Consider the following 26,982-nt stretch of genomic DNA (forward strand, 5'->3'; position numbering starts at 1 on the left):
GTGTGTGTGTGTGCCTGATCAGAAATGGGAATACTGGGGGCTTTGAGAGTTTACTGGGAGTATGTGCACAAATTCTTAGAGGCAGAGTCTGTGCTTCCTGAAAAATGTCATCCCTTCTAGTAGTATGTGATAAAGCACATTTACTTGATTTGTTTTCCTACAGCTTGAGCATGTATCCCACGAGAAGACTGTTTTCATTGTTACAAATCTGAAACCAATAATTTTCTTTGAGCATGCAAATATAACATAAGCTCAAATTTTCATGACTTTCCCTACAAAGCTGAAAGTGGTTCACTTGCCTTAGAGATTTTCATTTCATTGTGTCCTGATGTGACGCTACCTTTCATTAATGCCTTCCAGCTAAGCAAAATTTAATTAAAACCACCTCACATGATGGCAGCCATTCATGTATTTAAAAAAAGGACCTCGAGGAAACTCAGCTAGCTACCAGTGTTATGTTCTAAACAGTGTCAGACGATTAACTATAGTAGGTTTTTTCCTTGAATTTGGGATTTGTTACATAATGTGTACCCTCTCCCGTTAATTTTGGGTAGCAGGGAGTTTTTATACATATGTTCCATTTTAAATGACTCTGACCTGAATTTGAAACGATACAGACGTGAGGGTGAAAAGGAAAAGAAAAGATTTCTTGAAGAGAAGTGGAAAGTGATATATGTAGTATATATTTTTTCTCTTCTGTGAACATGGCAATTCATGTCTGGTGTAAATAGGGTCCCATTTACACATGGGCGGAACATCACTGTCACAAGGATTTAGTAAAAGAGCCAGGCCTTCAGTGTAAAGGTCCTGGTCTCCATCAGCATTATTGACTTTGACCGCTGCTGAGTGAGATGGGAGGGTTGGTGGGACACCTCTCTGGTCCTCAGCGGTCCTGGGAATCCTCTGCTCTGAATTTCACCATGTCACCACTCTATTTGGTCATTGCCTTTATTAAGAATTTTATGCAATGGAAGGAAATAAGTCTTTCTTGGTTTCATAACTAGTTCAAGTGCGAACAAAAATAACCACAGAAAATTCACAGAAGCAGGACTACAAGGCTGTGTCTCATAATTTCATAAATATCATTGCAGGTTGATGAATGAAACTTTATTGTGGTAAAATCTACATACCCTAAGATTTCCCGTTTTGATCATCTCGTGTATACGGTTCAGTGGCGTCCAGCGCCTTCACAGTGCCATGTGCAGCCATCACCACCGTCAATCTCCAGAGCGCTCTATTGTCCCAAATAGAACTCCACCCGTTTAGTGCTAATGCCCCAGTCCTCTTCCCCAGCCCCTGATAACCTCTGTGTTACCTTCCGTCTCTGGGTTTGACTATTCTGGGTACCTCATGTAAGTGGAACCAGACAGTATCTGTCTGTCTGTGTCTGGCTGCTTTCTGTTAGCATAATACTATCAGGGTTCATGTCGTAGCAGGTGTCAGAATTTTTCCCTTTTAAGGCTGAATAATCCATCATAAGGATATATTGCATTTTGCTTATCCATTCATCTGTTGGTGGGCATGTAAGTTGTTTCCACCTGTGACTATTACGGATGCTGCTGCTGTGAAACATAGGTGTGCAAATATCTGTTTTCGACCCAGAAGTGGAATTGTTGGATCATAGGGTAGTTCTGTGTTTACCTTCTGTATCGTCTTATAGTCTCCCCAGCGATGGACGAGGGTTCCAGTTTCTCCTCCTCCTCTCCATCACATGTTGTTCTGTTTTCTTAATAGTCTTCCTAGTGGGTATGAGGTGGTGACGAATCACCTTCAATTAGAATTTTCTCTCCTGTCGGAGCTGTTGCTGCATCTACTTGATTTACGTGGGACCCGTGTTGGGGGCACTTGTAAGGAGCAGTTTGCATTCATGAGCAGGTAGCCGTCCCTGATTTCTTTATGTGTTCGCCATGCTCCCCCCCCCCCCCCCCGGTAAAGCTCTGTTTAAATGAAACATAGAAAATGTCTCTGGGCTTGCTGCTTGCCCAGGATCACTCTGGAGAACACTGTCTAGTATCAAGAGCCCCAAGTCCTCCATCTGCGTGATGACATTTGGTGCGGAAAGCAAGCCCTCTCCTGTCCCTCCAGGAGTGTCTAGTGAGCCAAGACCGTTATAGTTAAATCAATTCTGATCAAATTCATGGGGGTGCAGTATCAGAAGGGAGTGTTTCTCTCTGACTGTTTGGCTTTCAGATTGTTCTTTGTTGGGTTTTGCTCATTTTCATGAGCACGGCTGAAAACCACTGTTAACATCCACACGGCAGCATCACCACACACCTCTGTATTTTAGAAATCATTATGAATTCTTGTGCCAAACATAGGTGAGCTTTAGTCTGTCTTGGAAATCTACTTCTGACAGATGGTGAACGTTCTCCTTAATTTCCATTTAGCTTACTTCCGTAAGTAAGATGAGCATGTGATACGGATCATTCGATGAAACACTCTCCATTTTAAAGCCAGGTAATGTTAAGAATCATTATCTGGCCAAGCCTCTGGTCTTTATTTTTTGTCCTCCCACGTCATTTCCTTCGTGTGATTTGTGCATTTCACGTGTCATCCGTCACTGTTGGGCAGCATAAGCATATCACATAGAGGATTAGAGGAAAGCGATTTTGTGCTTAGAAAATAATTGAATGAAGATTTACTTTGTGACTTTAAGCTGCCGGACAGCTTCATATTTTAAATCCCATCATTTGGTTATATAAGCAGACGTGCCCCAAAGTCTTGGAAAATGGGACTTCATCCTCATTTGATTGGCCAGCCTGTGCTTGCTTAAGCAAAGTCTTGTTTAAGCACCAAGTTTCCAGATCCAGGACAAACGATGGAGCGGGAGGAATCTGCTGGGATGTGTGTCTCCACTTCCTGCCTGCCAAGTTCAGACAAATATGTACGAAATCCACACCGTGTGACAGAACTGCCTTATCCCCAGCTCTCCCCGACTCCCCTGGCTCCATACAGCATGGTGAGATGTAGACCTTTAGAATTGTGGAAATAAAAAATAAAAAATAAAAACCGCTCCTAATTTTTAGCCTGGGGAAACACTATGCTGACCATCTCCTGGTAAACCTGATACATTCTCCTGTATTATTGAGCCAATCTATTCCTCATTCTTCAGCTACCCTAGTAAGACTTCTTATATGTTTGCATTGTACTGTCTTACAAAATATGCATTATCCAATTTAGTTGGGAACTTGACACCAAAGGTCAAGGCCCACCAGCCATCATTTTGGGATCTCTGACCGTTGGCTCAGCTTTCCGGGATGGTCTTTCCCAGACAAAAGCTGTATGCAGCCCTAGTCTGCCAAGGCAGGGCTCCTCTTCCCTGCCCCTGGGGTAGGGGTGGGATAGGAGAAGGGGGCTAACTGGGCTTTCTCTCCTTATACTCACCTAGACAGGGTTGTTTCTTCTTTCTCTGAAGGTCGTCATTCTGCATCATGAGTCTTTGAACAAGCCTTACAGGGTCTTTATCTTCCCGACAGCTCACAGGCATGAGCAGCTCTCATAGCATCCCTTTCTCCACCTCCTGTTGGGTGAATCTAGTCCTTTCTAGATGTGACTTTCATGTGTAAGGAGGGAGGGGGGCAGCTGAGGTAGGCTAGGAGGAAGTAGTTTTGGGGGTAAGTGGGACTTTCTCTGTCCCCTGAAAATTATACTGCTGCTGAGGGCCTGGAGCTTCTTGGGATAAAATTGGGTATTAGACTTTTTTGAGGCATACAGTAGAAATACTTCTGGGTTGAGATTTATAATTGCATTGACAGGTAAATGGGAATGGAAAGAACAGATACAAAAAATCATCCAAATGGATTTGATAAATACAGGTTTTCGTAAGTGTTTGCCTGAATGCAGAGGTGGTTTTTCTTCAACAACAACAACAACAACAACAACAAACCCCCATATGTTGAACGATTAAGTAGGGAATCTGAAGGCTCATTTTCCCTTCAAAACACCATATCCATAATAAACTATGATGAGGAAATAATGCTCCTGTGACCCTTTTCCTTTCGTAATTTATCTTTCTAATTCCAGTGAGTGAGCGATGACTTTGTGCCTGGGGAGAGTGAGCAGATGAGATTAATTTGTGCCATCACAGCTCTGCTTTATTATCTATCCATCCTTGGAGAGGGTTGCAGTGGAGATGCTTTTAGCAGAAACATTGTGGGAAAAGCTGCTCTGAGGGCTTGGAGGAGCTAAGTGCTGCCCTTTGCAGTGTCTTGGGCCTGCTGGGGCAGCCTGGGAGCTGGCTCTCCATCACTTCTCCGTCCTCTCCTGCCCTCCTGGTGGGCAGGTGCGGTGGGCGGGGCAGGCAGCCAGGGAGAACCCTTCACTCGGGCGTCTCTGCTTCCAAAAGGATGCTCTTCAGGACCTCTTGTGTTGTCCGTTTCCTATGCATGGTTCCCTCCTATGGCCAACGCTGCCTGCTCATATGAGGCCCATCTTCTTCTTCTTTTTTTTTTTTTTACAGAAATATTTTTATAGTGAATATTGTACTATGACCACCTTAAAAGAAAACTATTTTAAAAGAAAACAACCATCCTTTATCCACTACCCTGACAGGGCATACCTACATCTTCATCCTCTGGTTATTTTCTATTTCTAAAACACACACACATACTTATATGTAATATATATATATATTAAATATATATGTAATTCCTTTCATGTACTCATTTTCCTATCACCCATGTATAAAATCTTGGCATCCCCTCTTACATCTTTTCTGCTCCTGTCAATGGCTTAGGACACAGTAGAAGGAAAGGGGAAACGATATTTTCTGTTTGATAGAATGTAGATATTGACGCATATTACGTAGGACTCAGATACTGAACGTGAGGGGACCCATCATAAATGACACATAATAGGATGCTCATAGTATCTGTTCCATTGGCAAGTCAAGTCTTCTGCAATATCTCTGGCATCTATCATTTCCATTTCTTAGCAGACTGAATAATGGGCAATTACTTTCATTTGTAGATTAGACAAGAGGCTTCTAATTGGGCCTCATGGCCCAAATCTAGTCCATTAAATTCTTCCTGTTGCCACCACTTTCCCTTCTAAAGCATTGTTTTGTCCATATTACTCCTGTTCAAACCTCTCAGTGGCTCCTGACGCTTACCAAAACCTTCTGAATGTCTTCGTGGCCACTCCAGGCCCTCTGCTTGCTTTCTGAGCACGAGGCTTGGTACTTGCTCTCCTCTCGGGATCTCTGCAAACCTGCCGCCTTCTCCCCCTCACTAGAATGACTGTCTTCAGTTGGCTTTGTCCATGGCCACATGTGCAGGGAGTTGTGGTATTGTTGCAGGGAAGGAAAGAGCCTGAGTCTGGGAAGCTCTAGCCTTCCTTCTGTGGAACAGACTCAGGGCTTACCCACTATTATGGGGGTATTTTTTTTTTTTTTTTTTTTAGCGAGTTGTTCAACAAAGAAGAGTGGAGTAGTTGGTCATATGCTCTGGTAAGCTTCAAGCTCCTGAGGAAGGACTAACCAGGTTGTTTTTGGTTTTTTTTGGGTTTTTTTTTTTTTTTGGATCCTCCATATTATACTATCCATAAAACCTCTTAGGGGATTGCTTATTAATTTCTGTAACAGTTCTTTTATTGATCCATCCTGAATATTTACCAAAACCATGTTGAACTTGGAAAATATTTGCTCCATAGGAGATGTGGTAGATTTGTGGGGACTTCCTTCAACTGGTGACAGCATCTGTGACAAGCGTGCATGTGCAAGATGGTGTGAAGGTGTTCGCCTTTTTTTTTTTCTTTTCATTTCAAAGGCTATTTTCTGTAGATTGGGTTTGTCTTTTTTTTTTAAGATTTTATTTAAGATAGAGTGGGAGTGGGCAAGGGGGAGAGAGAGCACAAGCAGGGGGAGGGGCAGAGGGAGAGGGAGCCCGATGCGGGGCTTGATCCCAGGACCCTGGGATCATGACCTGAGTCGAAGGCAGATGTTTAACCAACGGAGCCACCCAGGCGCCCCCTGGGTTTGTGTCTTAATGAGTTCTTTGAATTCAGAATTCTGCTGAAGAAGTTCTGCAACCCACATAAATATCTCTCTGTATGTGATCTGTTATTTTTTTCTTCCCACACCGCCCCCCGCCCAGGGTATGATGTGTTAGACCTTTCTATGCATGTGTGTATATTGGTATAAGACAGTGCAAAGTAGTTGAAATTTTGATTTATGGTTTATATCTTGGGAAAGTGTCTTACGATCTCTGCCCACCCCCCACCCCCAACTTTAGAAAATAGGAACTAGGGTTTAGGTCTCCTTGGGCCCTCTCTTACCTGACATTTTATGGTGCCTTTATCTGTAAGTCCAATTAATACCAAATGTTGCTGAATCTTGAATAAAATGCCTTCTGATTGCTGTTTGAGATTCTGTCTATAGTGAAATTAAACGGACTTCTAAAGGGACGTAGCCCTGTTTTGGAAAACAAAGCTTGTGTATTAAATTACTAATTTTAGTTTTCTTTTCTCTCCACCAGTTTGCTGTTTTGTGGTTCACAAGAGGTGCCATGAATTTGTCACTTTTTCTTGTCCGGGTGCGGATAAGGGACCCGACACTGACGTAAGTAGCCTGGAAAGTATTATTTGATGATAGTGGAGATCTCTGACTTCACCTCTTTTTATGCCTGTACAAGTGTTGTTTTGGCACATACTCTTAACGGGAAGACTCGTCAGTGAGTTCTCTACAACTTCGGCTCATACCAATGAACAGATCTTTAGTCCTTCGGAGCCCTGGCAGGACTACTTCGGGGCTGGAGAAGAATTTGTTAGCTTCTACTCTTCCACTGTGGGCAACCACATGGGCTAAATCCACCAACTTTATAGTAGGAGCTTTCACAAACACAGTGTGGTTCTTTTCTGAAGATGTTGACAAATTTCACAACAAACGTAAATCACCCTTCACGGTTCGCCCTAACGGTTTGTTGACTAACAGGACTGTCCTTGCTTTGGGTCAGTGTAACCACCTCTTCCTAGTTGACTTCATGAGATCCTTGCTGCCTTTTCATGATGTATTATAAATGCTGCTGTTGATTTAAATAATTTAGCATCCATTCCACTGAACAACCGATCTCTGAAGCTGCCCATGTGTGAACACAATTTTATTTGCGCCCTCATTCTGCCTGTCTCTAGTGAGCATCTCTCTTGCATCTCTTGTTTACTGAAAAATGGGATCAGTAAAGGAGAGTGGGAGTCAGAAGGCATGGGAAATCCCAATATCTAAAATGCATTGAGTGGAAAATTGGGCTGTTATGTGGAAAATATTTTAACAGGAAAAAAAAATTGCAGGGGAGGCCTGGAAGAGGAGACCTTTCTATTCTGAATTGCTTTTGTTGGATTACTTCAGTCACTAATACTTAAACTAGGTGCTCCAAGTGTGGTTCCTACCTTTGGTTCTTGTTCCCATCAGGAGACACAGATTTCAAAGGTGGCTTTGTCAGTGCAGGCAGGGCTGAATTCTTCCCTTTACTGAGGAGGGCATACTCATGGTGAGCTCTGAAGGGTTCACCTTTGCGTTGTTTTAGCACATGTAATGAAGGAACTTACCATTGCGCCCTGGCTGCGTGGAAACATGCTGCGTTTTGGTTAAGATACCGATGGAAGCCACACAGAGCAGGAGCCTTGGGCTCAGAGCCACCGCTGGGAGCCCCAGAACTTGGGAGCCCCAGAGCCTCAAAGATCATCCTGTTCTCTGTCTTCACGGACCAGAAAGCCCATGTCCATGACCGACCCACCTACATACAAAAAGTAGTGTGTTCCACCCGACCCTTGCACATTCCCCTTCTTCCTGAAATATTGTCTCCATTTTTGGCATCTTAGAGGTAAAAATAGATGAAGAGTACCAGCTTTCCTGGAAGTTGGCCTCAAGCATCACATGGTGTTTCTTTGGCCACCTTGCTCATTATTCTGAACCCATCCTTTGATTCTCCCATTTTGGCTNNAGCAGGAATGGGGTGGGGTGGGGGTGGGGTGGAGTTCGTAGGCCACAGGAGAGTAGTTATTGCCTGACCCCTCTCCCCTTCCCCTTCTTCATTCTTTTGGTTAAGTACTATCTGTCTATTCATTTTAAAGATTGATTTATTTGAGAGCACACGTGTGCATGCATAGGGAAGTGTAGGGGTAGAGGCAGAGAGGGGGAGGAGAGAATCTCAAGCAGATCTCCCCACTGAGTGCAGAGCCCAGTGCGGGGCTCAGTCTCACAACCCTGAGATCATGACCTGAGCCGAAATTACAAGTGGGACACCTGGGTAGCTCAGTGAAGTGTCCGAAATACTTGTTATTAAGTACTTAGGGGAAGATAGATATGGAAAATATCACTAATTAAAATAGGGTAGAGGTTCCCTGAGTGTGTTCATCCAAGGGACCGACTCTTGGTGGTCAGAGGCTTTCCCAAGGAAATGGCATTAATCCAAGCTTCAGGAACAAATAGGAGGTAGGCAGGCAGAAGGGGATGTGCATGAGAGTGTGTGCTGGGGCGTAAGGAGCCCCGTGAAAGAAGGTTTCAGGCAAAGGGAAAAGCAAGTGAGAAAACACTGAAGTGGGAAGTTCTGTGTGGGAGAGAGAAGGAGCAAGTGGGTCATTGGAGGTGTAGTTGAGGATTTTGAACACAATCTTAGGAACACTAGAAATCCAGAGAAAGGCTTTAAATTAGGAAGGATGTTGATCCTGTTTGGAAGGGTGTAAGGGTTTCTCTGGTTTCCTTATGGAAAATGGACTGGGTTAGGAAGTGGGTCTTGGTGGGCGGGTAAAGATGGGGAATACCAACAAAGCAAGAAGCATCAGAATGGAGGGCAAGGTGGTGGGAGCTTGGGGGAGGTGGCAGCAATGGCGATTGGGCAGAGCTGAACTCATTCAGGATACATTTAGGAGCTGAATCAGCTGCTCTCTGCCATTGGTGGGAGTCAAGGAGATGGAGGTGTTAAGGAAAAACTCTTGGGCTTCAGGCCCAAACCTATGAATGGATGGAGGCCATCAGAACATGGAGGGAGAATGTATTTGGGAATATGGGGTAGGGCAGATCAAGGGTTTCACTTTGGACATGGGCAGTTTGAGAAGTCTGACGTTGAGAAGACACCTGTCTATGAGCACAAGTGTGGAGGTCGGAAGTGGGGTGTGTCCTTCTGAAGGTACAGATTCCTCTGTTCTTAGTTTGAAGCTTGGGGTGTGGATGCTCTTGCCTAGAGAAAGGGAGTAGATAGAATGAGAAGAAAAGAGCACTGAGGAGAACTCCAGTGGGTTGGATGGAAGAGGGAGGGCAGGGAAGGAGGGGGAGACCAAATTGGAGCAGGCAGAGAAGTAGGAGGAAGACAGAGTGATGCTGTTTTAGCAATTTCCTGGAAGGGCTGTAGGCCAGCTCTCTGCTTATGTCATGAACTCTGTAAGCTTTTGTTACTACACATAGTTAATACACATCCCAGTTTGCGCAGGACTGTCTTGTTTACATGGGAAGTCTTGGTTTACACCTGCTACAGATTAGTTAATGTGTGTTACGTTCTTACCCTGTTTTGATGATCATTATGTGGCCACCCTACTCCTAGATCCCCAAGCCAGGCAGGAAGCCTTAGTGACGATCTGCACGTCCTGTGATACAATGGGACACACGCCTGCAATCTGTTGTGTTCATCTGAGCTCTGTCCCTACTCCCTGTTGTGTTGACCTGCTGTAGACGCGTAGTCTCACGTTTTAATGTCTGCAAAAGATAAGAGATGATTTTCTCCTAAATCAAAAAAAAAAAAAAAGTACTTGAACAGTCTGTGTGTTTTCTTCCAAGGAGAAAATTTGCCTTTTGGTTGTTGGCATTAAGAGGCCGATGATTAGGGCTTTGTGCAGCCAGGGGATGAGAAGTGTCTGCGGTCTGTGTGCAAGGTGATTTTATTTATTGAACAAATCCGCAAGATGCCCAGAAGGAACTGCAGAGGGGGATAGCTGGAAAAGCACGAAGGTGTCAGGACACAGTGCTGAGATGCGATGGTAGGATTTTCTTATTTTATCTTTTTTGGAATGCATTTTAAAGTCGTAGAATTAGAGTTGAAAGGGGGTGTTGAAGACTTATCTAGGTTAACTTTTATTTTATGGATGAGGAGACCGAAGCATAGAGAAGAAAGATGTAAATGATCCGGGGGCACTGTGTCATGGCCCTTGAGGGCCAGGAGGTTCGTGGTTGCCTCAAGGCCACAAAGGGAAAGAGGGGGCACCATGGCCTGGTCCTGCTGTCAGTGGAGAAGTTGCTGGCTACTACCTGGGTGTAATCCCTCAAAGTTCTGGTCACACATCGAGGGGAGTGCTCAAGGGCATGGGAAAGGCCACTTAATGGAACGCAAGGATCGGGAAACACAAAATACAGCTTAAGAGAAGAAACTACCTTAAGCATTCCCTGCCCCCCCCCCCCCCCGAAAATCTAAAAGTTTCTAGATGATTTGTTTCCTACATGGCGAGTGCTTAAGGTGCACACAGGTCCTGTGCTGCTTCACCATGCTAGCCCCGCAGATTGAGGGCGTTCCCGCACAGAGACCAGGAAGGGACAGGCCCTGTGCAGTGCACCGAGGCTGTACCTGGTCTTGCCTCTTCAGGATGAAAAGACAGGTACTGAAAAGTGTGAAGTTAGCACTGCCCACATTACAGGAACCAGAGGGAAATAGTTCTGAACAGAGATCATCTTCACGACTCAGGGAGCAGGGGGCGCCTGGGTGGCTCAGTCGGTTAGGCATCTGCCTTCGGCTCAGGTCCTGATCTCGGGGTCCTGGGATCAAGCCCACATTGGGCTTCCTGCTCAGCGGGGGGAGCCTGCTTCTCCCTCTCCCTGCCCCTTGCTCGTGCTCGCGCTCTCTCTCTCTCTCTCCGCCTCACTCAAATAAATGAATAAAGTTTAAAAAAAAAAACACAAAACTCAAGGAGCAGGCTAGTTGAAAGGATGCAGAAGTGTCAGGAACCTCGGGGAGGAGAAAGGGTGTCTGGGTTCCATGGAGGGACCGAAGGACCCCTCTCCCTGTACCGCCCACTTCCCCGTACCTGTCGGGCCACCCTCAGCCCTCCCTGACCTCCTCTGGATGCACAGCGTTCCAGACGCTCCCTACCAACGTGTCTGGAGACGAAAGCCAAGCGTTTCCCAGGCGTGAAGTGCAGCCCCAGCGGAGCAAGGAGAGAGGAGAGGAAAATGAAAGAGTCGGTGTTGGAGAGGCGCTCTGAGTTGATGCTGGATCTGTGCTGCCGAAAGTGCGGCCTCAGAAATCAGCTCGGAGCTCTACCCTGCACCCCTGCCCCGCGTCTAGGATTTTGTAAGACCACAAAGAACGAAAACTGGCCCTTGTTGAGAGATAGCTAACCCTTCTTCTGCCACCCCCTCCATCCCCCATTAACGCACAAACTGGGATGCGGACCAGCCTTGCCTTTGGGTGGGGGTGGGGAGTGCTTTGTGCTCTTGGAAAGAAATGACAGCACTGTTGTTTCTTCGGCTGCTGCTGATCCCCTTGCTGATGTTTTTCTCTTCCTTGCTCTGGCTCTGATGGGGTGAGGCAGGGGTGGGTGGGGGAATGGGTCCTAGAGGGCGGACTTCCTCAGACTCCTGCCCTTCACCTTTTGAAATTTCAGCTCACCAGCTCCTTTGTCCTTCAGTCTGGAGTACCTCCCGCTTGCTAGAACCATCTCCGCTCAAATAACCCCTGTTCCTGAAGCCCGCCCCGCTAGAGGGGAGCGGGGTTTTCAGGTCTTCCAGTCTGTAAGCGTGTGTGCAGTCGTTTGTCTTCATGCTGTGTGTGTTCTGTGTGTGCCTTAAGGGAGAATTGCGAAGCACCCCTTTCAGACCTTCCTCCCAATCTCAGTCCTGCCCTGAAATGCCCAAACGGAGAGCCCACTCACACACACCCTTTGTAGCGAGAGAAAAGTGTTTCCGTGCTGTGTATAAAACCACACAAATGCTAGACAACTCTGTAAACACAGTCTTTGGAATATTTGCTCTGTGTACTGCAACTGTGAGCCTTTGAGGAAGAGGGGAAGGGACGGTCCTGTTCAAAGCCTTACCCACCCCCTTCCCTTTTGTATTCCTTTTGTTCGTATTTATTTGCTTTGTGCCTTCTCACCAGTGCCCCTGCCTGCCTGGGGAGAAACTATTACCAGTAGTACCTTGTGCTTTTTCTGCCTGAGCCATACAATTAAACAGTATTCAGGTGATTTAAAAATAATTTCCTGGGTCATTAGTGTCCCTCACCTGGGAGACAACTGACATCCACATAGACAGCATCATGAGTTAGCGGTGCCTTCCAGAATGTTCGGAAGGGCGTAAATGAAGAAATTGTTAAAAGGCAGGGAGGCTGGCTTCTGATCTGCATACATCTTCAGGTCTGCAAAGATTGGAGGAAGCTCGAGAGCATTGATTATAAATGGTTAGAGTGGACCTGGAAACAATCGTACAGAGCCAAAAGTGATACCTGGTGCGGGGCTGGACCCTGGGGAGGCCTGTATGTCCAGGTGCAAAATTACTTCCTCTTTGTTACAGCGGTCTTGAGAATTCTCTTGTTCTTGAGTTCTTTCCGGTGTCTTAGAAACGGTGCAAATGAAAAAGGCTGCCGAATTGTTTAAAATTCAACATTTCAGAGCGTCACTTATGACAAAACTCAAAACATTTAAAATAAAGGTAGAAATTTAATTAGCAAATCTTCTATTTTCTCAAAGTGTGCTTTTACATTTAATATGAAAATAAGGCAGTTTTGTGAGCAAACCCGGTATACCTGAAACACTGTTCGGAATATTCCTGAACTGACAAAGGGAGATTTGTAAAAAGGTGCAGGTGCTTAAAAAGTTGCATTTAAAATTCCAGCCCAGTGAAGTCAAAAGAGTTCTGGGGTGGGAACTGGGAATCCTGCCAAGTTGCTGAAAATCCTTCTGGACCTCCATTTTCTGATTAATATAAAGGTTGAACTTGGTCTTTAAAGTTGTTTGCAGCCCTCATTGGCATTCCTTCGCTAAATACTTACCGAGGGCTTCATGCTATGAAGATGAGAAGGTGAAGACAGTTCTTGCCCTCCTGGTGCATCCTCCCTAATCAAAAAGATGAGCTGAGCATGCAAATAATGAGACGATAAGCCTGCGTAGGGCAGCTGCCGTAACCAGGGAAGAACGAAAATGCTGTTGAGTTTTAGTGCTGGGAGAGAGAAAGCACCTTACAGAAGATGGAGGCAAGACTTCCTGGAGAGGTTTTAAAGATTTTTAAGATCTATTTCTTTTCAAAATTCTCTTACAAACCAGTAGGACCACTATTCTGGTATTTCTCTTGCTGGTTTAAGGGAGTTCTCTCTCTTGCCAAATGCTGCTATCCAGTGGCACATAAACTCAGGTGACACGCTTTTGCAAGAGGACCTGTTCAAAGAACAATTGCAAGGGAGACACACGGTGTTCTGTGTCACCTGGTGGGATTCTCTCTAGACAAAGCTCGGAGGAAGCCTTCAAAGCTCGGAGGAAGCCTTCGCGGGGTCCTGAAAGTGCCCTCCGCACTCGCCCACAGGTACCATTCCTCACGTGCTGTGATGCCGCAGGAAACCTTAAAAAGAAGTTATTTCAGGGAAACAAACCCAACAAAAAACTCCCGTGCTAATTCTGCTCTTCAGTGGGTGGATTATTTTATGTACCAGATTCACAGTAACAGAAGTATTTCCTCCACGGGAAGGGACTCCTGCTACTTTTGCGCCAAATTAATTTAGCCGGGAATTAAAAATAGCCTCAACGACTTGCACCCGCAGTTCGGATGTACTAAAGGAGACAGCTGGGGTGGGGGGGGCACATGCATTGTCTTTAGCTACCAAGTTTTGGCCCGTAAGGAGAGGGGGGTCATAGTGCCTCACATTTCATCAGTGTGCCAGAATGCCTGGTGTCAAGGGAGTCACCCAGTGGGCTTTCCAACTTAATCCAGAGGTTTAAGTTGCCACTGCTCAAACATCTTTGGAACTCCACTCTTGGAATGGCATGTAAGGCCAGTAGCACATTCTTCTCAAAATCTCCACTCTGAGCAAATTGTCAGCCTTTGAGAGTGTGGTGAGATTGGTTGGGGACTTGTCCAAGTTCAGTGGAGCCAGATCTGAACAAGGGGCAGTGATTAAGGTGGGTGGGACAGGTTTTGGTCCAAACGGTACATTGATAAGGTTAAAAGAGTATTTTCCTGGGAGCGTTACAAATGGTTTCTAGACATCAGGGTTGAAGGAGCCTTGTGTGTGTGAAGCATATAGGAACTGGTGCACGTAGCCCCTCGGTGGCATTTCTAGTTAATACCCATGTTGACCAAAAAAAAAAAAATTGTTGCCCTGCCTCATGATCATGCCTACACAGCAAATCCTTCGTGGAGAGACCCTGTGTCTTTTCCCTTGGAAAAACACGAGTTCAGGGAAGAGCCTGGCACAGAATGGATACTTGAAAGAGATTTGTTGAACCAGAAGAAGCGGAAGAAGGCCTGATAACCTAATTGGACCATTAGTTGTACATATCTGGGTTTGAATTACCTGGTTTTAGCTATACATGGACTATCAATCTCCCCAAGACCTATGAACGGATATTTCATCAGCATTATTGGGGCACCTTGAGAGCGGGATCGGAGAAACATACTCGATGGACTTTCCTATTTTCACAAACCATTTCAAGTCATTGTCTTAACTATTAGGAGTTTAAAAAATGGTGGACCTGGGCCGTAGCTTTTGACTGGTTAGGATAAAAATTAGTGTGATGGCTTCCTTATTTATTTTTCTTGACCTGTACAAGGACTTTGTAAATCATGAACGGTCTGATATTACTAACAACCAAATCAACCTGTTCCTGAGAACTGTCATTTGGCAATGATGTCTAAGGAGCCTGCTACTAGAGCTGAAATCCCTGGAAGCCCAGAGCTAGAGATTCTGCCGTATAAGTAATGGCGTCTTCATGATAATACCTGATGTATATTTAGTATCTCTTACGTCTGGTCCTTTTTCTGTATTCACTGTATGCCATCATTAAACGCTTCCTGGGTATTTATTATTGCCAGGTACTGCGGGGTGCAAAGGTTAAAAAGTCCTTCAGATGGCTTATTCTTGGTGGGAAGTCATGCACAGGAATAAGAATTCGGATAATTACTTCAGTGGATAACGTACATAAACACACTAGGCATATATGAATCCCATTGTATAAATGTGGAAGTCAAGGGTTGGTTAAATGACTTGCTGGAATCCAGTAGAAAATAGTTCATCAAGCTTTGGACCACGCCTCTGCTTCCAAACCTGCTCTCTTTCCTCAGTATCAAGTGGGTTGATCAGCAAAGCCAGTTGAGGGGCAGGTTTTCTGCCAGTGAAAATGCTCTATTTTTGTGACTAGAAACTGGAGTCAGGGTGACTGAGAAATCTTAATATGGTAAGAGAAGCTTGAAGTGAGTTCCACCGATATTATAACAGTAAAAAGCATTCAGAAGTGAGACCAACAAGGTGAACTAGTGAAGACCGAGCAGGTGGGGCTGATGGGAATCTGAGAGAGCCAAGAGCGATTTGGAGATTTAGCTTGGGTTCTCCTCAAGAAGGTGGAAGGTTGTACTTTCCAGGACCCTGGGTTTCTGGAGAGATTGGTTCTAAGTGGCTTGAGCCTAAGCTGAAAGCAAGCCCAGAGAGCTTTTTGGCTCATGCCTGAGACTTGTTCCTGGATTTTAGTGAGTCACTCCTTTCCACAAGCTGAAGTAGGAGTCGCATTCAGTTAGCTGGTACCTTCCTCACCTTGGCTGTTTTCTGCTTAATGAATTTCCAGCAGGAGACTGGACAAAAAGAGAAGCACATTTCCTTGGGGGCCAGGAGAGGGAGATTTGTAGAGGATTTTCTAGCTAGCATTATTGCTACATCTGTTTATTTACACTGAGGCCAAGGGCCAAAAACAAAATCAAATGAGCCCACTTACTAGGAATTCTGTATGTGCCTTTGATCGTGGCTGGGACCGATGAGAGAAGTGGGCAAGTACCCCCTCTGACAGCTGTTTCTATATGTTGTACCAGAGCGGTGAGCAAACCATCATGGCAGCTAGTACTAGCAGGAGGTGACATGGACAGTGGGAAGGTCCATTCTAATCATTGTTCATGTAACATTTCAAATTTTATAATCTAACAGATTCCCAAAACACATTTGAGTTTATGCCAAGGGAAAAAGCAAGATTCAAAGGAGAATGTCCTTGTCCCAATAAGTGTCACATTGCCTTCAGACATTAGATAGTCTTAATTTGCATTCCCCAGATAATTTCCTGGATGTAGAGAAAGAGTGCTCAGGTTATGTTGAGGGTGTCACACTCAAGATGGACAACACCATCCTTCTTTTCTTTATTGCTGCCTGTTCTCCCTGCATCTCCTCCACTACCCAAGCCAGTGCTTATTCCCCCTCATCTATGTTGAAATAACACCAGGGGTTCATCTACCACAGTCTCCCATGCCAGAAGCCTCGGGGTCATCTAGCTTGTCTCCATCTCCTTTGTCTCCCACATCTAAACAGTCTCCCAAGTTCTGTGGGCTTTGCCTCTGTCTCTCCTCTCCATATTCATAGCCACCATCTTCCCAAAGGCCTCATCGTGGTCTCTGAATTGGTCTTATTGGCTCTGGACTGTTTCTCCTCTAGTTCATCCTTTGTATTGCCAGCCGGTGGTAATGCAGTCTCTCTCTCTCTCTCTCTCTCTCTCTCTTTCTCTGTGTGTGTGTGTGTGTGTGTGTGTGTGTGTGTGTGTGTAATGCATGTCAACATATTCAAAAGGTTCCTGCAGCGTCACACAAGATGACTCCACTGGCTGTTAGCTGGGGCTGTTAGCCAGGATGCTTTGGTTCTCCGTGTTGGCCTTTCCAGGAGGGCAGCACAGGCTTCTTACATGGTGCTGGTAGTTTTCAAAGAAGCCCAGAGTCCCTGTGAAGGTAGGTTAGTCAGGATTCTCCAGAAATACAGAACAAATTGGATGTGCGTATATTTGTCACACAGACTTATAAGAAATTGGCTTATGCAACTGGCCAGTCCCAAGATCCACAGGCAAGCTAGAGACCTGGGAGAGCCAATAGTGTAGCTCCAGTCCAAAGGCCAGCAGACTCGAGATGCAGGAAGGGCCAGTGTTTTGTTTGTGGTCCAAACAAAAAATCCTATGTGCTAGTTCATAGTCCTTGGGCAGAAAGAACTCTCTTGCTTAGGGGCTGGGGGTGTTGTCAGTGTTTTCGTACTGTTTAGGCTTTCATTAGAGGAGGCATCTACTTTACTCATCTGCCAATTTAAATGTTAATCTTATCCAAAAACTCCCTCACAGAAACACCATTATTTGACCAAATATCTGGGCACCTCATGGCCCAATCAAGTTGACACACAGACTTAAGCATCACAGGGGGAGGCATACACAGTGTGGATGCTGGAAAGGGTGGGTCACTCCAGTCATTAATGTAACAACTGGCCCCAGGAAGACTTATTTTAATCCTGTTATACTATTTTCTTTCCCCTAAATCTTATTCATCTCTATATCCCCAATACTTATTGTGATTTCTGACTCCTGGTTAGGTGATCATTAATATTTGCTGAGAGAATAGAAGAAAAAAATGAAATCCCTGATCCCAAAATCATTTCCTTGGTTTGCATAAAATATCTGTAAAATATTCCAGAAGATTCTCAGAATCAGTACCAACCATTTCTGGCATTGATACAGCCACCGATTTTAAGTTATCGTCTTTGGAAAGTGAACTTTTAAAAAATATGAGGGACTCTCTTAGTATGCAAGTTTAAGCCTAACAAAATCATGCAAGATTGGCTGTAGAACTGTGCTCACAAACTGCATGACCAGACTTTATTTTTTTTCCCCCTTTGGCGAATATATTTTCTGTTAAATATTGATGGGAAAAACAACCTATTAAAAGGAAATGCTTGTTTTGTCAACCACATATTTTGAATTTATATTCGTTAAGGTGATTGCTAACTGTACAGTTAACCTGGAGAGGGTTTATAACCACAGTTCAGGAAGAAGGGAGATGACACCGCCAAGGACGCTACCCTAAGAAGCAGTAGTCTAATTTCTTTCCAATTTGACCACTGATTTTCTGGGTCTTTTTTAAAGATTTTATTTATTTGACACACAGAACAACAGAGGGAGTGCCAGGCAGAAGGAGAGGGAGAAGCAGGATCCCCTGCTGAGCAGAGAGCCCAACATGGGGCTCTATCCCAGGTCCCTGGGATCATGACCTCCGTCAAAGGCAGATGCTTAACCGACTGAGCCACCCAGGCGCCCCTGACCACTGCTTTTCTAGGTCCATGTACATTATAGGCCTAACTGTGCCACGATAACTTATACATAACTTATACACAACTTTTCATGCTTATGAGAGATTTATATTGGTAGGAAACTGCTGAATGAAAGAATGTATTTTGAAATACACAAATCATAAACTTTTACAAGTGAGGGTTTTTTTTTTTTTCCTTTTCATGCCCTGAAACATACTTAAGTACCTTTCAGAAGGCAATTTGCATGTTGCTTGCTTTCTACAATTTTGAGATCCTAGCCTGTCCCTCCGCATCTCTCTTTCAAGGCCAGAAGCTTTGTAGAGTTAACATGGGGTAGAAATGTTTAAAACATGAGGATTTCATACTTGAAAATGATATTCTCTGTGGAGGAGGGTGATTTTAGGTTTCTAGATACTAAGCTGTATCATGACTCATTTGTTCTTAAACAGGTCGTTCTCCTGTTACTAAAATTAATCACAAAAGACCAGGGAAGCTTGAAAAAGAAGAGATCACACAGCAGGCTGTTAAAATTAGAAAGGCAGGTCTGCTCTCTTTTGCATTTCCTACATTTGAATGATGCGCCAAGATTAAGGTAATTCATTTTAATTACGTTTTTTTCATTACAAATTGGTGATTTGGAGTAACGTGGTGTACAGAACAAGAATGGGGGGAAGTGGTTAAGTTGAAAACTTAAAAATCACATGAGTGAAACAGATCTTCTCTACAAATACACGCACCTGCTGTCGGTTTGGGAGTGGTATGCTTAAGTTCGGTCCTATTCTCACTTAGTGAACTTCTCTTCATGTGGGAGTGGAACTGGGGGAGTCCAGCAAAAGAGCTTCCTGGTGAGCTCCTCACTTCTGCTTTTGTGTCCTGCAGTTTATCCTCCACAGGCAGCTAGAGTGAGATTTTGCGTATATCCGGCAAATCAGATCATGGCGTTGCTCTATCTAAATCCTTCCGTGGCTGCCTCTGACCGTTAAAACATAAACTGCTTACCTTGGTCATCAAGGCTTATGCTGATTGTGATCTTACTCCTGTTTATCTCCCTGACGGGAACATGCCAAGCTCATCTGAGCCCTGGGTCTTTTGCTCTTGTGGGTTCCTCTGCAGTGTGGCTCGTTCACACCATTCAGGTGTCTGCTCAGATGACCCCTCCTTGGAGAGGCCTCTTTAGCTCACACCTTCCCTTCACTTTCTAGTAGTCGATCCTACTTTGTGTATTTCATAGCCCTGGTCACCACCTGAAACCATAATATTTACTTGGTTACTTTTTCATCTCTTCGACCAGCTTGAAACACCATGAGTGGTAGGTATGCTGTCTTAGGCTTCAGTTCTACTTAGTGCCTGGCACGTGAAGTGCTCAATATTTTTGGCTGGCCAAAGGCATCTCACTTACTCTTACACAGGAGAAGACAAATCTTAAGAGTTTTGTTTCCTTCCAATAATATTATTAAAAGGAAACGTCCTTGGATCAGTGGAGATGTTTTTTGTCTTCTGTGGTTATAATGCTGTACCATCTAGTATAATAAACTGGGCCATGTCTGTTAAGCCTGAGGCCTACCATGTGATTGAATGTGTCTTCCAAAAAAAACATGTTTTTTGTGATCCTAGTGTTAATATGTGGTCTATAAAATTCAAAATAAAATGTATCTGATCAGTCTTATTTAGAGTAATTAACCACCCGATTCTGAATGTCCACCATTCTGAATAAGTGGGATAAGTGTTGAATTTCAAACCTTGAGAGTAATTTATATCTAATAGGATCTTCCCATGGAAAGTTATGGCTGCACATTGGCTTGGAAGCAGCATCCTTGTTCTTAGATTTCCCTCCGCGGCCATCGGTTTCTCCTAACATTCGTGAACAGTAGGGAGTTAAACAAATTGTAATACATCAGTGTAATAGGATATGTGCAGCCATTAAGAATGATGATTATAAAGGCATGAAAAAGTGCTTCTGTGATGCTGGGTACCGGGGGCTTACTGTAAAGGCATTACTATGATTAGAACTTGGACAGAATTTGTGTGTTGGGGCAAGACCTAGAAGGGAACCTAGGAAATTGAAATCATTTGATGACTGATTTTTGGGATAATTGGACTTGGAGAGCCGCTTTCGAGATTTCATCTTGTTAGAACAACACAGTTTTCGAGAAGTCATCATATGATACTTTTGGAATATGACAAAGTGCTGTGGTCTCCCAGAGCATTATCCAAATGGAACACACCCGCATATCTGATAGTTCTTTGTTCAACTGTGTGATAAGAAGGCAGTTTGTCGTAGGTGTCTAGATAGCTTCATGCTCAGTGTATCAGTTTAGGTTTGCATTCAAGTGGGAAAACCAGAGGACCTGACTAAACAGTGGCTGGACCTGAACAAGGGGCATCATTCTCCTGTAACAAAATGTGTGGAACTGGGACTCCAGGGCTCATGTGGCATTTTCATGGTTCCATGAAGGATTCAGCCTCATTATGCCTTTCAGTTCAGCCCTCTCAACATATGCAGATTTCATTCTCCACTTTGCTGCCCTTGGTGTAAGGTGGCTGTTCCATTACCATCCCATCCATGTTCCAAGCAGGACGAAAGAGAAGGGTGAAGTCAGAGCATACTTGCCTGTTGAGTCTACTCCCTTTTAAAAGAACTCCCCCCAGAAACCCAATCCAACAACTTCCATATTGGCCAGAACTGTGTCACATAGCCACTCCTGCTTACAAAATGTAGAGTTTGGAGGTGTTTTGTTTGCTTGTTTTTTTAGGCTGGGCATGGAACCCAGTGCAGGGCTTGAACTCACAACCCTGAGATCAAGACCTGAGCTGGAATCAAGAGTCAGATGCTTAACTGAGCTACCCAGGCACTCCATAACTCCATTACCAGGTGCCCCTGGAGTTTTTGTTTTAAACTGGGTATATTTCTACCCACCACAAAATCAAGGAAGTCCAGTAATAAGAAGAGAACTGATATTGGATAGGCAGCTAACTTTGAATTCTGTGTTGAGGATGGAGCCCCACCGTTTAGACATAAATGCCTTCACATGTTGTATTTGTGTCTCTCTCTCTTGCTGTGACTCCATCTCAGCATGGGAAGGATTCTCTTACTCACATGTCATAAGGGGTTTTCAGATATAATCAAACTAAGTGTCTCAATCTGTAGATAGAAAAAGAAGACAGGAATGTAGAAGTCTTGTGATGAGTTTTAATAAGCTTTTTTTTTTCTTTAAACAATTTTAGTTCTTTGGTGAAGGTACTTTTGTAAAAAGCATTTTGGTTTTCATAATGAAGTATTTTGAGCTTTAGTAATTGCTTATCCAGTCACAGTATTCTTATTACATGGTAGTTCCTGATAGTAAATAAGGGTTGATTGAAACAAAACAATATATCGGTAACTCACTTTTTACTAAAGCAGCTGTGGTCTTCAGCAGCAGCAGAGAATCCCCCAAGTTGAATGAAGCAACACTTCTCCATGGGTGCGAGTGACCATCTGGAGTCCAAAGGGCAGGATGGGTGGCGAATTTAAAGGAGGCACAGACAGACTGCTATGATGGCTGTAGGATAGAGACCCAGAAAACAAGGAACGTTTAGTGTGAAGAAAAGAAGTAGGAATCAATGAGCACCGCCTTCCATCGTAGGAGGAAGGGTGGACTTGACTTTGGAACACCAGGGGTTGACCCAGGCCCAGTGACTAAGCATTATAAGAAGGCAGAGTTCAGCATAAACTCCAAAAAGAACTTCCAAAGAGTAGATGTTTCTAATAATAGAAGAGGGACTCCAGAACAGGGAGTTCCAAGAAGCATGACAAGGGATGCTAGTTCTGCTTCACCCACAAGGAGCAGAGAGGGCTCTGCCACACTTGAAGCTTGAGGTGAGGCTCAAAAAGATGTGGACTTTTCTCTCTGAATCCCCTTCTCCCTTGCCACATGAGCGGTTTGTCTTGTTTTTAATTGAGGGATAGACATAGAACATTATTAGTTTGGGCTGTACGCCATAATGATTTGGTGCTTGTATATATTGCAAAAGGACCACCCCAGTAAGTCTAGTTAACATCTGTCACCATATATAGTTCACAATTTTTTTTTTCTTGTAATGAGGACTTTTAAGTTCTCTCTTGGCAAAAAGTCAAAAACCAAAAGCTCTTTGGGCAACTTTCAGCTCTGCAGCACAATACTAACGAGTCACCACGCTGTACTTTACATCGCCTTATTTTATAGGTGGAAATTGGCTCCTTTTGACCTCATTTACCCATTTTGCTCACCCCCAGCAACTACCAATCTGTTCTTTGTACCTATGAGCTCGTTTCTTTTTCCTTAATATTCCAAGTGAGATCATACAGTATTTGTTTTATTTCACTTAGCATGATGCTGTCTGGGTCCATCCGTGTTGTTGCAAATGGCAGGGTTTCATTTTTTATGGCTGAATAACATTCCATGGTATGTGTGTGCCACATTTTCTTTACCCATTCGTCCATTGATAGACCATTTGTTTCCAGATCCTGGCTCTTGTAAATAATGCTGCAGTGAACATGGGGGTGTGTGTGTCTTTTCGGTTAGTGTTTTTGTCTTGAGATAAATACTGGAAGTGAAATTGCTGGATTATATGGTTGTGTGGGGGTTTTTTTTTGCTCTTTCAAATTTTTTGAGGAGCATCCATACTGTCTCTGCAGTGGCTGCATCAGCTTACAGTCCCCCCAGCAGTGCATGAGGGTTCCCTTTCCCCGGCATCCTTACCAGCAGTTACTTCTTATCTCTTTGATAATAGCCAGCCTGACAAGTATGAAGTGATATCTCGTTGTGGGTTTTTTGTTTTTGTTTTTTAAGATTTATTTATTTATTTATTTATTTTAGAGCGAGCGGGGGAGGGTGGAGAAGCAGAGGGAGAGGGAGAATCCTGAGGCAGACTCCCGACTGAGCTTGGATCCTGACGCAGGGCTCCCATCTCAGACCCTGAGATCGTGACCTGAGCCGAAGTCCAGAGTCAGACGTTTAACTGCCAGAGCCCCCCAGGCACCACCTCCTCAGTTCTTTCTGTGGGTACTTCTCTGAAGAGCTTTCGGACACCACGCTATAACTGTGTCTCCATCTCTGCCCATACACTGTAGCCTGTGCAGGGCAAAGCCCCTCCCGAATCTCCCTGTCCTCTGTGCTTCTCCACAGTCTGGTGTGTCGCTGGCTCCGAGCAGATACTTAGCCAGCAGGTGAACAGAGGTGGTGGGACTCTGCCTGAGTTAACCTTGCTATGTTACACGGGATTTTTGTTTTAACTCTACACGGACACCAGCACTGCTCTCTCAGGCCAGCTGTGGCCTCTTAGGACGGACGGTCCTTGAGAAGCACGAGTAACCGCACAGTTCTTTGTGCAAGTGCCATCAAGTCGAGGTGTCGGACTCCTGTGCTTGTGACGAGGTTGAAAATTCCCTGTCGAACTTTACGAGGCACTCTGTGCCTTCTGGCTCGAGGGAGAAAGTTCCCCTCTGTATCTCTTCATGCTCCTGATGTGGACCCTGGGCCCAGCTAGGGCGCTTACGGTGAGCGTCCATACAACAGCCCACCGGCTTCTTTCACCAGAGGAGAACAAGGCAAGTCTTAAAAATAACTTGGGACATATGTAGGTGAAATAACCTTACCTCCCAGTGGCTGAGAAAAAAATAGGTCCCCATTCTGGCTGATGTTTTAGGATATTTTTAGTAAGAGGGCCCTTTCTTCTTTGATGGTCCATGAGGGAAAAATCATGGCCAAAAAGTGTGTGTGTGTGTGTGTGTGTGTGTCTGTCTGTCTGTCTGTCTGTCTGTCTGTTTGGAGAGGCTACTCCAGTTGCTGGGTGTTTCATTTTGTTTCCACCTCGTCCACGAGAGAAAAGCAGGCATTTGCAGGGGCCCATCATGAACATAGCAGAAAAGGAAAATGGAATATTTTCTTCTCTCATTTGTTTATAACGTATGATTTAGTTCTAACACATACTGCTGTGAGTTATTTTCAGTATGTGGCAAGTTGTTGTAAGGGCCTTCTAAGAAACTCCTGTCTCCTAAGGTGTTTCCCACTTTAATTTTATTCAGGAAAAATGGTTTTTGGAGTTTCTTACTAATTAGGTTTGAAATGAAAGCAACTTATTAACCATAGCATTTGAACTATGAGCATTTCGCTGTTATTGCCCCCAGAAAGCTTTGGTCTATTTCTACTAGAATCTTCTAAGGGAAATTGATGAACCTGGTAACCTAATTTTAGACCTCTCGAAATTCTGCAGATGGATGGTATTTATAGTATTCTGAATCAGTTCCTATTACATGCTTAAAAATAGTCACATCATTAGAGAGTACATTCAAGAAAGAAAAGGTTTTTAACCCCAAATCTAATGCCCAGAACATTTTTTTAGTCTCGTAAAGTGTGTGTGCGTTTTGGTAGCAATTTCTAAAGAGCCTTTCTGTAGTCTTTCCTGCTCTTTCCTGTGTGATGCTGCTGTTGTCATGGAAACAGATCTCGGAGTTGCTTTGTTATCTAGTGTAAGGGACTCCCTGATATGGAGAGTTACTGCAGGTCATTGTCAGCACGGAGCCTTTATTAAGCGTTGTGCTACGATGCATATTGTACAAAGCTTGGGCAGAACTCTGTGTTTGGATCTTACCCTAAAGACGTAATATCGACACCCATACAGACAAATCAGGGTCCTTGGCCACAGGAGCCTTGAAAAGTCCAAGCAGTGGCACGTGCAATTCTATTTCAAGTGGGGTGGCACATCCTGGATCGGGACAGGTCATTCTTACGTGCCCCGTTAGGGTTGACTTGCCGAGAAAGGAGGATTTGGGAAGTTGGTTGAGTAGTACAGGAAATGAGCGAGCCAAAAGTTAAGGGGTTGTTGGAAATGCTCAACTATTTACAGGTGGAAATTGGCTCCTGAGCTGAGAAGTGGCTGTGCATGTTTGTGGTGGAATTGCTCTGAGACCTCGAGTCAGGATGTTTTATTAGCAAGTTTGCAAGTTGTAAGACACTGCCGTCAGCTCCTAACACAGGGTATTTTTTACAGTGGACGTGATGGTGTTGATTGGGGGTCGAAGGTGGAGTAGAAGCACTTGGAACGTGTGGCAGACTCTTGATGCCCTGCGATGGTCTCTTGCTTTCTTGCCTCCCAACCAGTACCGTAACCTCCCTGGATCTCCGTTTCCTTACTGTTCAGCTGGTGATACGCCTGTCAGTTGTACCGAGGGTAACATGGGGGAAATGATGGTAAAGGAACTTGTAATGCTAGTGCTTGGGACGTGCTTGCTGCATCTCCCTCCCCCTTCAGCGAATTCCCCTGGGAGGCGCTTCTCAAAGTGGGATTCCACACCTGAAGCTTTAGATCACCTGGGAATCAGTCAGAAAAGCAAATACTTTGGTGCCGCAGATGGGTGGAGTTGGCAGCTCCGGGGATGGGGCCCGCAGTCTGTTCACTGAGCTCTCCAGGTGATGCACCCTGAGAACAGCTCTCCTTGGACATGTTTCTGGCCGGGAGGGGGGGGTTGTTTGCCTTTGTTGACAGTTCCTGTTGCTATGTGAGGTTCGTGGTCTCACACAGCTTACCTGCTCCACTGGGGAGGGAAGGGTGGTGAGTCTGGCGGCCCCGGAGTTCTGAGTTGTTGGAAGAACAAGATAACATTGAATGGAAAACATCTCTTTGTATTTTGCTGTCGAAAAGCAGGCTAAATGCAGCTTATCGACGTTAATGAAATTAGCAACCGTTTCTCTCCTAAATGTCAGGTGTCGGGATTTATTTACAATTGTATTTCTTGGTTGGGCTAAAGAAACAATCAAGCACACGCTTTTCGGACTCTAGGATCCTGCATTCTTACTCCTAAGTGATAGTTGATTTCTGGGCTTTTCAAACCCAAAAGATTTTGCCCACAGACTTACCAGGAAAAGGAGGGTGATTCTGGTACCACTTACAGCTGCTATTTTAGACACAATGAAATTCTCCTGGGGCCTCTCAAACACCTGCTATAGAATATAAAAACAAAACAAAACAAAAAAACCCTGCGGTGATTTAAAAGTCTCCAAGCCCTCATTGGTATATTAGGAGGCAAGGACCCTAGATATATGAGATGCCTCCAATATTTTGTGACATGCGGCATCGCCAGGACTCTTTGGGGACCTGCCCACTCGATACAAACCAAATTGTAGCTTCAGCTAATTTTGATTTGGAAATTGCCTCCTTAAAAAGAAAAGTACTAAAAATGTTTGACATTTGCAGGCTTTCTGCAATGGTCTGCAGTTTCTCTAGCAAGTGTATTCACAGACTTTAAAAGAATTTGGCAGTTGCTAACTCATGTTTTTAGATAGCACAGGAGTACAAATACAGCCCTAATGGTGCATTAGGACCATTAGGGTCTATAGAATATAAGGACCGTCAAAGTCCTGTTTCCCGTTTTTATAATTTTTAAACCTATTTTCAGCATCATCCGAATGTAAACTCCTCTGTAAGGATAGGGGTAGTGTGTGACCAGAGAGAGCTTCCCTCTCCCTCATCCTCAATTGCTTTTTCTAATAAGTACTGTTTGTAGGATCCCAGAAGAGTGGTACAAATGATGAAACGAGGTTCGACTCTTTCCTAAGGAAAATTAAAATGTGATTTCTCTTTTCTTTGGCTAATTAGGACAACTAAAAGTAAACATCCAATTATGCAGTGATGAATCTAGTCTGGCTCAGTCTGTATTCTTTAAGGAGTCCTAAGATAGGAGAATATATGCTGTAAAGAAGGCCAGTCTGAGACAAATTCAGATTGTTGTAGAGAATGAACTCCTCTT

General features: G+C 44.4%; 1 protein-coding gene across 2 annotated transcripts in view; it reads left to right on the top strand.

Moving 5' to 3' along the window:
* PRKCA (protein kinase C alpha) overlaps positions 1-26,982 on the top strand; it is a 391,135-nt gene that overhangs the window by 145,570 nt on the left and 218,583 nt on the right. For both annotated transcript variants that reach the window (XM_040640368.1, XM_040640369.1), the window contains exon 3: positions 6,474-6,556. In XM_040640368.1, the coding sequence (XP_040496302.1) occupies positions 6,474-6,556 (83 nt within the window). The remainder of the gene's footprint in view (positions 1-6,473; positions 6,557-26,982) is intronic.

Source organism: Ursus maritimus, unplaced genomic scaffold, assembly GCF_017311325.1.
Source record: "Ursus maritimus isolate PB19 unplaced genomic scaffold, ASM1731132v1 scaffold_24, whole genome shotgun sequence".
Taxonomy (NCBI): Eukaryota; Metazoa; Chordata; class Mammalia; order Carnivora; family Ursidae; genus Ursus; species Ursus maritimus.